Here is a 15,987-nt window from a genome sequence, read left to right on the forward strand (position 1 = left end):
ATAAATCAGGGTATATTAGAATGGGAAGAGACTTTACTTGTCATTTAGTCCAACCTTCTACCCAGTATAGGAATCTATCTGATAATATCCCTGGAAGGTGGTAATTCATCCTTAATCTGAATACATCTAGGGATGAGGGTGCTACTTCACTTGGCAGCCTATCTCATTTCCAGACAGCATTAATTGTTTGAGAATTCCTCTATAAAAATGGTCACTTCTGTTGCCATCCTGTATAGTAAAGGAATAGACTTAAATGACTAGTGATCTCACAGTGATACTCCAAAATATACATTTGAGGAAAGGATCAAAGAGAAAGTAATAAGCATTTATATAGTGACTCCTATGTGCCAGGCACTATGTGAAGCATTTTTTTTCTTTAATAAATATTATACCATTTGATCCTCACAATGACCCCACAAGCTGTTATTATTATTCCCATTTTGCAGTTGAGGAAATTCAGGCAAACAGAGCTTGAATGTCTTGACCAGGGACTTACAGGTAGTATGTGAAGTAACTTGCAGATAAGCATGTGAATCTGGATTTGAACTCAGGACTTTAGAACTATACCACCAGCTGGGCCAGCTAGAGATGACATCCTAGAAATTATGAGAATAAATACATTCTTACTTGGAGGGGGATGGGATCAGAATTCTGACTTATTTGATATAGGGAACTCTGGATAGAGAAATGCCCCCTATCGATACAATTCAACTTCTAGTCTTAGATAATTGCCTAGTCAAGGAGAGGTTAAATGATTTTCCCAGATAATGCACCACCCATATGAATTTCTAGTTAGTTATTGTTTACTAAAATGGTAAGAATCTCTAAAGTAGAGATTAGATCTTTTTGTATTTTCCATTTTTAAAAAACTGAGCTTTTGTCTTGCAGATTCCATACATAGAGACCAGTGCTAAAGATCCTCCACTAAATGTTGACAAAGCCTTTCATGACCTCGTTAGAGTAATAAGGTAAGTGGTAATGCTTTTTTCTTGGCAAAGGGCAATAGATTTAAAATTCTTTGAAAACCTTAAAGCTATACATAAATGATAGCTATTATTATTATTATTATTAGCTTTGCTTTCAGATTCCTATAGAGCAAAATATTAACAAAAGGTTTTACTCAATACAGCTTTGTGATTTTCTTCACATGAGGTTGGCTGTAGAATTACTTTGAAATTATATTAATTTTTAATGTTTAGTGGCATTAGATTATGTCAGGACACAGTTCTTAATTGACCATAAGAGGTAAATTAATATTCAGTTTGCCATCCCTTTGCAGAACTACCATAAAGGATTCGGTAGCATTGAACACTAGAGAATCCATCTTTCAGGATACTTATAAGGAAGATTATTCTGCATCACCAATGACTCACTTTTATTTATAAGGCATATGTATAGAAACTAAACCTTTCACTGTTTAACATATGGCAGTAAATGTTAGAAGGCAGGCAATCTGTTATCCCAATCTTCTGTGCTGGGATAGAAGGAGAGGTGGAGGTGTGTGTGTGTGTGAAGTAGAATAGTACCTCTTTTTCTACCAGCTCAGGTTTGAGTTGTGTAAGATTGGCAGAAGGAAAGAGAGGGCAGAAAACAAAACAGCATTCTTGATCCATCTTCACTAACTTGGAAGGAGGGGATCAGAATTAAAACCATCCAAAAGAACCAGATTTCTGCTCCCCTCAGAATCAAATGATTTTCTGATAACCTAATTCCGTAGGACCTGCTACTGCTAAATGCCCAAGAAAACTTCAAAAAAACACTGCTATGTGCTAATCGTCTATAGGGAAAGGTCTCCATGTAATGCTGTTTTACTGCAATGGAAAGAAGTTCATTTGAATAGTCTTCCACCCGAATTCAGCACAGTGCCTGGTATTTCGTAAACACTTAATAAGTGTTTATAGATTGATTGATGACTTTAGATCAGGGTTGTCAAACTCAGGAATGGGGGGTCTCTAAATCATAGAGAAGGATCCTTGCAGACCACAGACTGACTTGGAAAACCATATATTGACATAACCTATGTTCTGTTGTATTTTTATTTATTTTATTAAATATTTCCCAATTAAATTTTAATCTTGTTCTGACTAGCCATTAGGAATGTTGCCGGCCATGTGTTTGGGGCCTTTGCCTTGGGGAACTCAAAGTTTATCCACATTTGGCTGCAGCCTATCTTTCCAGAAGTATAGGCTATGCAAGGAAGACTAGCCCCTCTTGGGTAAGGGTTTTCTGAAAACTTTTCAGGGCTGCTCATCTATCTACCTTTGATGTCTACCTGTCACCCAAGTCTCACCTGTAGCTCTACGGATTTGTAGCATGCACAGTGGCCACCCTCTGGTAAAACTGTCTTGGCAGATGAGCTATTCCAGGCTGGGGATAACTGACAGACCTCAGATCCATCAATGACTTAGAGCAGTGGTTCTCAACCTTTCTAATGCTGTGACCCCACAATACAGTTCCTCATGTTGCAGTGACCCCAAACCAAAAAACTACTTCAAAACTGCAATTTTGCTACAGTTATGATTTGGAATGTAAATACCTGATATGCATTATGTATTCTCATTGCTACAAATTGAGAGGTTGAGAACTGCTGACTTAGGGGAATGTCTACCCCAAGTATATGAAGACTTCCCCTAGCAGAAGGGATGGATGAGAATAATTTGTTTTAATGGCCATGAAGGCAGTTGAAGCATTCACTGTGGAGTGCCTAGAGCTTGGTCAGACATTGAAGATACCAAGATCATGCACTGAATACCAGGCCATTGTCAACTAACATAATTTTTTTCCTGCCCCTGGACTTCAATGACTCTGGAAGAAAGAGTGAGGCTGATGACTTCAGGCAACTTTCCCTCACTTAAATACAGTTTATTGACAAGTCAAGCCATCACCTCATGATGTCACTGGTTCTCTTCAAAACTAAGGCTGGAAAATACCTTTTGTCTTATGTCCCTTAACTCTCCTGATCTAGAGATGGAAATAGCAACCACTACATTAACTTTGCCAAGAAAATCCCAAATGGGGTCATGAAGAGATGCACATGCCCCCCAAATGATTAAACAACAAAACCTGAAAGTCCAAGTAAATGTACTTGTAGCCATCTCCTTTTCCATCCCTGAGTGTAAGGAAGCAGCTGTTCTATAAATAAAAACAAGACCATTTAAAATATAAACCCTCTTAGTATTTGAGAAAACTTTCCCTTAAGAGAGGAGGAGAAATTGCTATGTCCAAAAACACCCTACTTATGAATTTGTACCTTAAATTATACCCTAACGATGCATCTAAAATGTTTTTATGTTCAGAAAAAATAATCTTTTGAAATGATTCTTTTAAGTCATGTTGCTTTCTCCTTTGTTTATCCCTTGACCACTAATTTGGATTGGCTCATCAGTTGAACCAACTACTGAGGGCTTCTCCTGAGCCTCAAATTTCTTCATTTGTAAAGGGGAAAGGTAGGACTAGATGTCCTAAGACCCCTTAGGGTAGTAAAAAGAGCATTGGTTTTGTAATTAGAGGACCTGGGGTCAAATCCCACCTCTTCAATTTACTACATTTGTCATCTTGGGCAGGAGACTTAGCTTGCCTGTTTCCTTAAAGTGCCTCTGTTTCCTCATCTGTGAAATGGAGAAATTTAATTATATGGCCTCTGAAGTCCTTCCTAACTGTAGCTCTATAATCCTCTAGTCATGAAAGAGCCTTAGGCAAATCACCTTATTGTACCTTTGTGCTCTCATAAAATGGACTGAAATAGAAAATATTGAAAGTCCTTTCCAGTGCTATTGTTTTTAGGATCTGTAATTCTAAGATTTTCCCTAGCCCTTGTGTAAAAATGATGTCTCTGATGGCAAGGAAAATCAGTGTCTTGAATGAAGAATGAAAGAACTTGTTATGAGAGATAATTTTTTCCTTTTTATATTTAAGTTCTTAATTGTTATCAGTCAGACTTTAAAATCCTAATTTCTAGTATTAGTTAAATGTCCCAAACCACAGACAGACACATCTTTTCTAATTGTATTGAAATGGTAGTTGCTCTTAACTAACTTGACATCTAAAGTACTAAGTGGCTAAGGGGCATGGTGGATGGAGCACTGGACTTCCAGTCAGGAAGACTTGAATTTGAATACTGCCTCAGATACTTACCAGCTATGGACCCTTCATTTTCCTCATTTAGAAAACGGGGATAATAATAATATATAACTCACAGGGTCCTTGTGATGATCAAATGAGGTATAATAAAAGTACTTTGAAAACCTAAAGCACTATTATTAGTTGGCACTAATAATAAAATACTACCAAGTCTTTACCACTTGTATACCCATACAAACATAAATCAGTACAACAAATCAATATGGCAAGCCAGATAAAACTTTGGAATCAATTACTAAGAAAACTTATGGAATTTCATGTCTTCCTGTTTCTCTTTTCCTTTAGAGTCCTTGTTACATATGGAAGGTTTAAGCATAGGTTTTGTATCACATCAAGAGAGTACAATTAATATTATTTCTACAGGACCCATTCTCAAGATGTCCCCAAAGTCTTCATACAGTTGTAAGCTATTATAGCTTAAATATTTAGCTGTTTAAAGTATTTAAGCCTTAATAATTTGTAACTGCACCAAAACTCTGGATATATTTAAGCTTAAATATTAAATCTTAATAGCAGAATACTATATACTAAGACTTTGGGGCCCTCCTATACTAGGATGTCTCTTGGACAGAGAAACAAAGGGCAGGCTGTCAGGTTTGTTCCTTGACACTATTTTCTCTCTCTTTGGTCTTTACCTGCCTTTGAATTGTTGTGAAGACTAGTTCTGTCTCTAGTCTTGATAAACACAAACATCAAACCTCTCCACCTCACAACAATATCCCTGAAAATAGCTGTAGAAGAATAAAAGTGAATTCAGGAAAGTTAGAGATAAGACCCATGATATGCAGGAAATCTCTAGATGAGAAAAATGCAAGCTGTCATCTTTTTTGTAACTGTATAGTCTTTGAGAGTTGCTTAGAGCTTTTCAGAGTTAAGTGATAGGCCCAGGATCACAGTTGCTTGGTTGTTATCCTTTATACTTGAAATGGACCAAAATGACATCACTGGATGAGATCTTTTGACTTGTGCATAAATTGGATTTAAGTAAGGCAGAGTTGCACAAACCTGTGAGCCTCACTCTCTCTTCCATTCATAAAATCCAGTGGCAAGACAAAAGACAAGATGACTGATGATGACCCAGGATGCAGGGAATGACCTTGGGGTCTTTGATGTCTGACCAAGCTCTAAGCACTGAACAGCACCTGCTTTAGTCACCTTCATGGCCACTGGCACAAATTGTTCTGATCCATCCTTCCAGCCAGGGAAAGTCCTCACATGCCAGGGATAGATACCCACCTAACTCACTGTTGGGTTTGAGTCCTATCAGTGACCCTCAGCCTAGGTTAGCCTGCCTGCCAAAACAGTTTACCAGGGAATGGACACTAGGCTTGCTATAGCTTTTTGGAGCCACAAGTGAGAGCTGGGTGGCGGGTAGATTCTGAAGGATGAAGCAGCCCTGAAAAGCAAGCCCTAGTCTTTCTTCCCTGACTACTTCCTATACCCCAAGATTACATAACCAGTAGGTGTGAGAAACAAGACTTGCACTCAGGTCTTCCTGGCTTCCTCAGGCCAGGTCTTGGTCTACCATTTCTATCCTTCAGAAAAGTCAACTCTTATCAATTTCCTTCTTTGCTTTCTCTTTCTGTAGGCAACAGGTTCCAGAGAAAAGCCAGAAGAAAAAGAAGAAAACCAAATGGCGTGGGGACCGGGCCACAGGTGCTCACAAACTCCAGTGTGTGATTTTGTGACAGGGCCTCAGGGCCTCTTTGCTGCTGCGAATGTGAACTCAAGAGACCTGGTGATGCACTCAATTGCCTAACTGCACTGACAACTGCTTCTAACAGTGAACCTTGGCCAGAGATCTTGGCATGTAAAGGAAAAAAAAAAGAGGAGGGTAGGGTGGGGTGGGGTGGGGAAAAGGGAAGGAAGGAAGGAAGGAAGGAAGGAGGGCAGGGAAGGTGGAGGAAAAGAACCTTCCCTTTGAGGAATACTTGAACTGTGGCCAGTTTCTTCTGGAGGGAATAAAGTGGAGAAAGAGGAGGATTTGGTCTGGTTTTGCCCAAATGGCTTTCAGGTCATTCACAGAATGAGTGGAAATGTCAAGTCAACAAGAGCAGCATCTAAGCCCCTTAAATGTTGATACAGTCGAGTTACACCCTTCCCTCCTCTCTGTTAGTGGGTATTTTCTTTAAAAAAAAAAAAAACTAAACTAAATTGTGTCAGTTTGTTGTGGACTTGTTTATCCACGCAGAAGTATGAGGCATAACAGTTTATGAAATGGCTATTTTTTTCTCCCAGGCCCAGTAGCTCATTGGTTCTGAGCACTGAATTGGTGTTTTGGTTTTTTTGGTATTTTAAAAATTATTTTTAAGGGAGTCAATGCCCACTGTCTTTGGCACTCATCAGACTTATATAATTCTGTGTCTGGAATTTTTTTTTTTAACTGAGCTCTCCTAGCAGTGCCAAAACTAAATATAACACAAAATTATGGTGATTTGGAGATTGGAAATGAAACCTGGCTTTTGCTGGGGATTCCAGGCATTGTGTCAAACCTTGGAGGGGAGCCAACTCCACAGCCCATAAACTGGAGAAAAAAATGATTCTTTTAGGAGAGTTTTCTCTGTTTGGGAATACAGGGATGAGAAAGAAAGTTGTATTTTGAAAAGGACAGAAGGTGGCATGTGCATGCCGAATTTAAACAGCATTTTCACTAAACCTGGAAATGTTTAACGTCAGAGATAAGATTATTGACTTTTTAAGAGATGTATTAATTTATTTTTAGGGCAATAAATGCTAGATTCAGGATTTTCCCCAGGCATGTGAAAGTGGCCCTTAGTTTTTTGGACTTCTGAAACGCATCTCATATGTTTCCTCGTGTTTTCCTTTCATTGTCTGTTACCGACTGGAACCGCATCAATTTAAGTATACTGCCATGTATCTCCTCAAAGGAGAGGCAGCATGCCCTGTTGGGTAGAGAGTGGGCCTGAAAGTCAGGATGACCTTGGTGTAAGACCTGCCTCAGACACAGACTGGCTTTGTGACCCTAGGCAAGTCTCTTCTCAGTGTTTAGGAGAACTCTCCGAGACTAAATTATAGAGAAGTTGCCAACCTACATTGGTCAAGTTCCCTCACCTGGGAGAACCTTAGATCAGTGAAATAATAGATCCACTCTCTCCTTCCTATCTTTCTCTCTTCAAAAAAAGATACTATTCTTAGCTATACTTAGCCAATTGTCATCTGTTATAAATAAATATCTGTGTATAGGCTGGCAAATGGGGGCATCATCCAGAGATTTCTGGCTAGTGTTAAATCTTGGCACAGCAAACAAATGTGCAACACATATTAAAATAACACCATTAAAGACCAGCAAATTTTATCTCTTGACACCAGTGTTTGATAAATCAAATAAATGAGAAAACCTGCTCAGTTCTTCATAGATGTTAGCATTAGCTAGTCTTTCTTGGCAAATGTTTGTATTAAGCTTTTAGACTGTAACATATGCCATCAGAGCAAAAATGACCATAAAGCCAATGGCATGGCTTTTATTGATACATTCCAAGAGGGAGTACATTCAAAACCCTCCTAAGATAATGCCCAATTCCCACTTAGCCACTTCTAATAAGGGCAGGGTAATGGGTTGATCCAATATGAGGAAAGGAAGGAGAAAGAAATTCTGATATAAATGGGTTAAGAAAAGGTAGAGTAAATTGGAGAGCTATCGTTCTCCTTGGAGAGAACAACACAAGATGAGGTCAGTTGCTTTTTTTGTCTCAAATATTTAAAATCAGGTTTGGGTAGGAACTAGATTGTCCCAAGTGGGTAGCTTGGCTATTTGGTATGTTGTGGTAGGGGCTGAGTGGAGGAAGAACTGGGAAAAGGGAACACTAGACTAGAAGTCAGGAGATCTCCATCCTATTTCTCATCTTGTTAGCTCCATGAACTAAATCAACCCAATCACCAGCACCTAGGGACCTAACTTAATTTTGCTACCTAAGGAATCAGATGTGAGTAAAACTTTGTTTTAATGGTCCCTACTTCTGAAACCTAAAAGTATAACTGAGAGCATTATACTTAATAGTTTTTAATTTTTCTTTAACATTATGACCTTTTAAAAAACATTAGGTAAACAAGGTGCTTTTCAGAACTGTGAGCCCCATTGGCTCTAAACACAATACAGTCAATGACAGAAAGAGGTGAGATTGAAGAAAATAAAATGACTTGGGGTGAGGAAAAGATTTGGACTGGAGAAAGAAAAGTTGAATAGGAGAAATGAGAGTGAGTAAGACATGTGATAGAAATAGAATGAGCTGTAGGACCAGATGAGAGCCATTGTATACCGATACTATCCAGCATAGGACTCTTCTCTCAACCAGCAGCTTTGAGCAGGAATGATAATGTTGACAACTTGTCAAGGTGCCAAGAATGAACTTTGTTGAGGAAAGGGAATAATTGCTCATCTTTCCTGTTTAATGCTGGTGCTTTAAAAAGGTACAGAGACGAGATGAAGAAAGCATTCCAACATTCCTAGTGGCAAATATGGGTACACCCAGAGTCACAATCTACTTCTTTCACTTTCTATATTCTAGACTCCTAATACAATTTGAACCCACATTGCCTGAGAGAGAAACTGGGTAAAAATATGTTGATGGACTGACTCACTTTATAGCCTCTTCATTTGATCCAATACAGAATATACTGTGAGCTTGCACCTCCCTTTCACCCATCTATGAAATGAGTAAATTACTCCCTAAGGGATCCATCCTGCTCTGGAGACAATGCAGTGCCTTACTGAAAAGGAGTAGCTATTTGGAGCAAAATTTTAAAAACTTAGGACAGAAGGATAACACCCTATCACATTAGCTTAGTATTTCTTCAACTTACCATAAGGACAAGATGATACTATAACATTGTTGTTGTTATTTTAATCTGACAAGATAACCCTTGATTAAGCATGCCATTTTGACTTTTATTTCTATGTTGATCACCTGGTAGCTCCCCTTTGGCACCTAAGAACCCCTTTGGGTTTCCAGATTTCCTGTAGAGCAGCCTTCAGCACCATTAACAGCTCCCTAGAAGCTGGTTAAAGTGGCCCATTCATTCCTTAGTTTCTAAGTTTCTCCTCCCTCTTCTGGGACTGCTCCTGTAATAGCTCTTCTGCCCTTTAATTGGGAACCCTCTGAGACACTTGGCCTTCTTTCTATATATTCATTTACTTCCTCAGGAAATTCATCCCCTCTCATGGTCTCAATGATCAATCTGTAGGTGGATGATTTCCAGAACTTTGCTCTCCACCTTTTTTATTTTTTGTCTTCCTATTCAGAATGTCCAATATAGCTGGGATGCAATATTGCACTTTGCCAGTAGGTGCTCCTATCTAACACATGATATACTCTAGCCTGAAAAATCCCTTGAGTTTGAATTTTCAGGTTAATTATAACAAAGATGTTCCCCATTTTATCCGTTCTATAAGTTTAAAATTCTGTATATCAAGTTTACTTAGGATGAAGGATACTTGAATTATAGAAATAGAATTCAATCCCATTTTTATGTAATACATTATTAACAGAAATGCCAGTTTTATGAAATGAACGTGACTGCTAAAGAATATCTGAATGAAGCTTGAGCCTTTTATGTAATTTTTATTACATATTTGTGTATTCTGATTCATTAATAAAGGAAAAAGGAGACACACTGATATGGTTTTTCTCTCTTCATTATTCAAATAGAAGCTCATTTTCATCAATTTCCTTAAGGTAATATGCCAATGTTTCTTTCATTAAAAAGCTTTTTTAAAATGATTTTCCATTACTAGGATGTTATTGTTTATTAAAGAGTTCATATCCTCACTCAATTACTATGTTTTGCAGGATTCTGTCACCTTTAGCACTAATTCCTTTTGATCATAGATTTAAAGACATGGGAGACATCTAAGTCTTAGCCTAAGGGAGAAAATGTACCCAATAACCACAGACAGGAAGATCAAAAGAGGAGATTGCTTTCTCCTGTGATCTCTCTAAGGCTATGCTCACATGTTTCTGTTTTGCAGCAAAAAATTTGTAATTCTCCCTCTTCCAATACATAAACCCCTCTGTCCTCAATAATTAACCCAGTTACAAGGTCCATTACTTGGTTTCTCTACCTATTCTAGGAGTTGGGAACATTATAAAATTCTTTCAGTTGTACCACTGACATCTGAAGGGAAAAAATCCCATACATTTGAAAGACTTCCAGTCCCAGAGCTATTTCCCACTCCCCTCACCTAGATATTTGGCTGACTCTCTGCAATAAGATGATTAAATGCCTTCATATTCCATTCATTTTAATATCACTTTGCAAAGTACTTTGCAAATGATAGTGTATTGAACATGACTCACTGCAAGGAACTATAGTCCTGAGTCAGTAGCATATGCTATTGCCATTAGTCACCAGAGTCACCATTTTAAGTTTCAATCCTTCCTGCTGCATTAGAAATATGTGAATGGGGCAGCTGGGTGGCTCAGTGGATAGAGAGCCAGGCCTAGAGATGGGAGGTTCTTCAAATCTAACCTCAGACACTTGCTAGCTCTGTGACTCTGAGCAAATCACTTAACCCCCATTTCCTAGCCCTTGCTGCTCTTCTGCCTTGGAACCAATGCATAGTACTGATCCTAAGACAGAACTTAGGGTTTTAAAAAAAAGCCCCACCCCAGGAATTAAAATTCCTCTGTAGGCAATTCTTTGGAGACTTTCTTAGTTGTAAATCATTAGCAGAACTGTTAAAAACTCATTTTGTAGGAATAGGTAGGTGGTTCAGTAGAAAGAGAGCCAGACCTGGAGACAGGAGGTCCTGAGTTCAAATCTGATCTCAGACATTTCCTAGCTATGTGACCCAGGCAAGTCACTTAAGCCCCCATTGCCTATATCTTACTGCTCTTGAGTCTTAGAACAGGGGAGCAGAATGCTTGGCCACTTCCCTCCCCCTCCCTACACTTGCTGAAGACATTCCTCACTTCACTCACCCCCTCCTTCTAGCAGCCCAATGGGAGTGCTTCCTCCCTTCCCTGTGTGAGGTAAGGGAGGGTGGGGTGCACCCAACTCTCGATGGAGGGAGGGGCACGACATGCCATCTCTGGAGGGGGACACAGCACTCCATCTCTAAAAAGTTCACCATTACTGCCTTAGAAGCTATACTTAATATTGATTCTAAGACAGAGGGTAAGAGTTAAAAAAAAAATGACCCATTTTGTAATCTTTTCTTAATCCTGAAAGAATCTTTTGAATGTTAACTTTGCAACACTATAAATCTGCATCGAACAAAACATTTTGCCATAGATAAAAGGATTTGTTATGATAAAAGTTTTTGCTAGACAGGCAATTCTAGATGAAAATAGCTATAGATCTCAGGTTTGGAAATGCCCTACCTAGAGCATAATTAGTCCATTTGTCCATTTAAGTGTTAAGAACTAGTTCCTGCCTCCAGTCATCCCGCCTGGCTATCAGAGCCTGCCCTTGTTACTGAATGCACACACAATTCCTTCTTTAGTTGGGTTAACCAATTCCTTATCACTCTAACATGAATTACCTGTACTCTATTGGAACTTGGATGACTATACCAAAAATCTGCTTTAGCCTCAGCAAAGAGCCCAAAAAAGGCTTCCTACCTTAGGTATGCACTTTCTCATTATAAAGTCTTCTGGCTGAAGGTTCTGCCTACTTGCCTGGTTGCTAATTCTCTGGAAGGATATCAATTCCTTTTCCCTATCTTCTGTGACACTGGCCTCACCTAGATCTCTAGTGCCTAGGTTCTGTGGTTCCCAATAAGTTATCAATGCTCTAACTTTCCAAGCCATAATACCTTTCCTTGACTGCCACTCCTATATGTTGTCTCCTCTTATTAGAAAGTTCCTGGGGGGCAGGATCTAGAATCAGAGGAGCACAGATTTAGACCTATAAGGGACATCAGGTCTATTGAGTTCAATCCTCTCATTTTATAGCTGAGGAGACTGAGGCTGAGCTAGATTAAGTGATTTGCCCAGAGCTACAAAGCCACAAAAGTATCTGAGTCAGGATTTGAAGTCTTCCTGACTTCCATTTGTATTACCAGTATTCAAGAGAGTGATTGACTCATAGTGGAAGAAGAGTAAGATCTTCCTCTGACCCAGAGCCTTCCATTTTGTAGTGTGTGTTTCCTGAGAGAAGGGTGCCAGAAGCTATGAGAATGACTTCCATCTAGGCAACTTCTACCTCCTACTGATAGCCTGAGCTCCCAAATGGGATACAATGAACCTCCAGGGCAAAGTGGGGCAACCTTCCCTTTGACTTTAGGCCTTCCATCTCCTATTGCACTTGTCCCTTGAGGCTTCACTCAAAGAAGAGGAAAATCAGTGGGAAGCTGGACATGCAACTCCTGTTGTGCAGATTCAACTTCCATCTCCTACTGAGGGGTTTCCTATAAACTTTGGAGGGAAGAGTAGAGAAACAAGATTTCCCATCTGACTGCTTTCCATTTTGTTGTCTTGTTGTCTCCAGTCCAAACTCCAGCCTCCTCTGAGGAGTGACACCTTCTACTCAGTGATGAATATTCTCACATTTTGTCATACCCTACACACAGCAGTGATTTGGAGTCCCTATAAGTCATTATCTGAACCCCATTTACTATCCCCCATCACTTGACTTCTTATTCACATACCCCTCACACCACCCACTAAATGCCTTCTAGAATGCCTGTTCCATTGGCAACAAACTTCTTTTCATCCTAAATCTTTTCCTCTCTCTTTTTTCCAACTAGCTATTACTGAAACCTGGATCCCCTCCGATAACACAACCTCTCTGGCTATTCTTTCTGGTTCTGGCTGCACTTTCTCTCATTCCACTTGACTCACTGGTCAAAGAGGAGTTGGAATACTCCTTGCTCCCTATTGCCATTTCTAGGTTCCCCCTCTGCCTCCATCACAACATCTCTACATTTAAGATTAGGGCAATTCATATCTACTACTGCATTTCCAGTGTATTCAAATTGATTATATCAACATGCCTAAAGAAAAGGGATACAAATATGCATTGGTGATTGTGGATAGGCTGACTAGATGGGTTGAGGCATGTCCATCCAAGAAAAGTGACACTGCTACAGTAGTGAGATTTCTATTAAAGGAGATTATACCAAGACATGGCATTCCCAATACCATAGATTTGGACAAGGGGTCTCATTTTACTTCCCAGGTTCTACAAGAAATCTACAAGAACTGTAGGGGATTAAGTGCAATTACCCTTCAGTATATCGACCCAAAAGTTCTGGGCAGGTCGAGCGTATGAACAAACAATTGAAAACACAAATAGGTAAACTCTGTTCAGAAACACACTTAAAATGGGCAGATGGTTTGTCTCTTGCTTTGTTCAACATTAAACCAGGCCTAGGACTGACCTGCAAATATCATTTTTTGAAATGCTATATGGTCAGCCTCTTTGGCATGGTAGGACAGTAAATCCACCTTACTTGTCCATGTTCATGTTAAGAGGGGAATGTGTTCCTCATGAATATTTGAAACAGATACAATGTAGGATTGAAGAACTAAGGAAACTGGGTTTGCTTGTGCAAAGAATACCATTAGATTTTTCATTGCATAAGATAAAACCAGGTGATAAGGTATATGTTAAGAACTTTAATAGAGAATCTCCTACAAAACCAAGATGGATCAGACCAACCACAGTCATAATGACAACCCCAACGTCTATAAAGGTTGATCAAAGAGATCCATGGTTCCATACTTCACATGTGAAATTGCATCGCACCCATAATATTGAGTAGCCCTAGGAAAATAATTGATAAGCAATAACAGTTCCTACTGAAAACACAGGAAATCACATGAGAATATTTGCCACCAAAATACAGAAAAGAGAGCATTGCACATGTTTAACTGATAAAAGGATAGCACCCTGAAGATATGCAGCCAATAACACAGACAAAAAAGGAAAACTTGAATTTGAAAGAGTAGCAGCCATAAGAAAAAAGCCTCTATATAATATTATATACTGATTCTCTGCCAGCCAACCATAGTTACAGAAGAGTAACAATGTTATTGCAAATGAATGCATAATTTTCTAAATTCTGTCTCTAAGAACTAATTACAGTAACCATATGATAAACCTCCTTGGGGAAAAAAAAAAACTTGAAATCACTTTTCTTAACAAAATCTTGAGAACCTGTGCATAATTCTCACACCCATCCATGAAAAATACATGCTCAGCTTACTTGCAGGCACAAAGATGTACATATGCAAATCTTACCCCCATGCATGAAGAAAACACATGTAATCTTGCATACATGAAGATTGATAAATTCTGATGTTCATGAAGGTTCCATATTACTTCCATGCATTTGTAAATTTCACTCTTACCTGCACACACATGTAAAAACCTGACTTGCATACATGTTCATGTGTTCCCGGTTCCTGATTTTTCCAGTGGATCCTGATTTGAAGAACACGTCTTCAATCAAGACTGGAAGGTGAAGACTGACCAGATGAAGGACCAGAGAGGAAGAAAGAGTTTCTACAAGCAACATGAATAAACATGGAAGGACTTTGAAACTTTGGAATTTTTGAACTTTTGATCATGATGATATTTAAGAATGTGTCATACATGTTATATCACATATATGCATGCACATCCTATACAGAATTGCACTTTAGGATGATATTTCTTGGAATGAGTAAGTATACAACATGCATAGTTGCATAACAAAAAGACACACTGATGAAAATTTCTGTGGAAAATTCGATCAGACTAAGATATTTCTTATCTGCATGAGTTTGCACAGAAATTTAGAATGATGTACATATGTTTATTTCTATAGAACCTATGTACACATGAAAATATTTATTGACTAACATACTAACTATATAAGAGTAGTTTATTAATATTCTAACTACTAACAATAGTGATAGCCTAGTAAATTTGTTCAAGTCTTAGGAAAGTAGAGACTGAAGTATAGAAGTAGATAGCATTATGATTGTAGGTTAACATTTGTTAGTGATAGAAATTTTTCTTAGTGACTATATAGACATTAGGAAATAGGACATTTGCATATTCTTAATGTTAGTGGACTTGTTGAGATGATTTGAGAATTGTTACATGATTTGTTTTGTAAAACTATGTTCATGTGAATCCCTTACCTAAACCATTTTCCTATCCCACTCTTAGCTTAGCACTAGGTAGACAGAATAGCTAAGATAAGTTAGGATTTTGTTATTGGGGGTGGGGTAAGAGAATATTTAAGATAGCACAGGGTGATGAATAGATAGATGGTATAATAAAGGTAAGTAGCATTAAAAAATGCAAGGTGCATTTTTTGGAGAATAAAAGGGGGGATTGTGGAAGAGGCATGAAGAGAGGATTTGCAGGACAAGCCAGGCATGCAGACCAAGATGAAGGACCTGTCTGTCAATCAAGGGGAAGATTCCAAACAGAATGTTCCCAGGAAGAGGCAGTTGGGAGCCTGGTCAGAGGAGAGGAACAGAGACTTTGGCTCTGGGTTACTTACCAAGGGAGAATCCTCTTCTCTGGGTTCCTGATCAAAAGAAACTGGCTTTTTCTTATCTAGGCAGAGAGAGAGACCTTTGTGGCTCTGTCAAAGAGTCTGGACTTGAATTACTCAAGCAGAGATTATCTGATTAAAGAAAGAAGAAAAGAAGAAAAATACTCGTCTTCCAAACTCTCTGATTGTCCCTGAGTCACAGCTGTGGCTGGACTGACATTTCCCAAACCCTCCTAATTCTCCTTATAGATTAGGGTCTGACATTTCCCAAACCCTCCTAATTCTCCTTATAGATTAGGGTCTGACATTTCTCAAACCCTCCTAATTCTCCTTATAGATTAGGGTCACCCCTATCCCTCTTACCTCAATCCTCATCCTGTTGTTACCAATAAACT

General features: G+C 38.8%; 1 protein-coding gene across 2 annotated transcripts in view; it reads left to right on the forward strand.

Moving 5' to 3' along the window:
* The window catches only part of MRAS (muscle RAS oncogene homolog), a 114,121-nt gene extending 104,346 nt beyond the window's left edge, over positions 1-9,775 (forward strand). Inside the window, exons 6-7 of one of the 2 annotated variants that reach the window (XR_008911150.1) lie at positions 889-968; positions 5,729-5,769. Coding sequence is in view for 1 of the 2 variants with exons in the window: in XM_001365376.4 (XP_001365413.1) it covers positions 889-968; positions 5,729-5,828 (180 nt within the window). In the remaining variant the exon portion in view is untranslated. Of the gene's footprint in view, positions 1-888; positions 969-5,728 lie in introns of both variants that reach the window. The other variant, XM_001365376.4, reaches the window with a different exon arrangement.
* Positions 9,776-15,987: the final 6,212 nt, after the last annotated feature.

The sequence above is a fragment of the Monodelphis domestica genome, chromosome 4 (assembly GCF_027887165.1).
Source record: "Monodelphis domestica isolate mMonDom1 chromosome 4, mMonDom1.pri, whole genome shotgun sequence".
NCBI lineage: Eukaryota > Metazoa > Chordata > Mammalia > Didelphimorphia > Didelphidae > Monodelphis > Monodelphis domestica.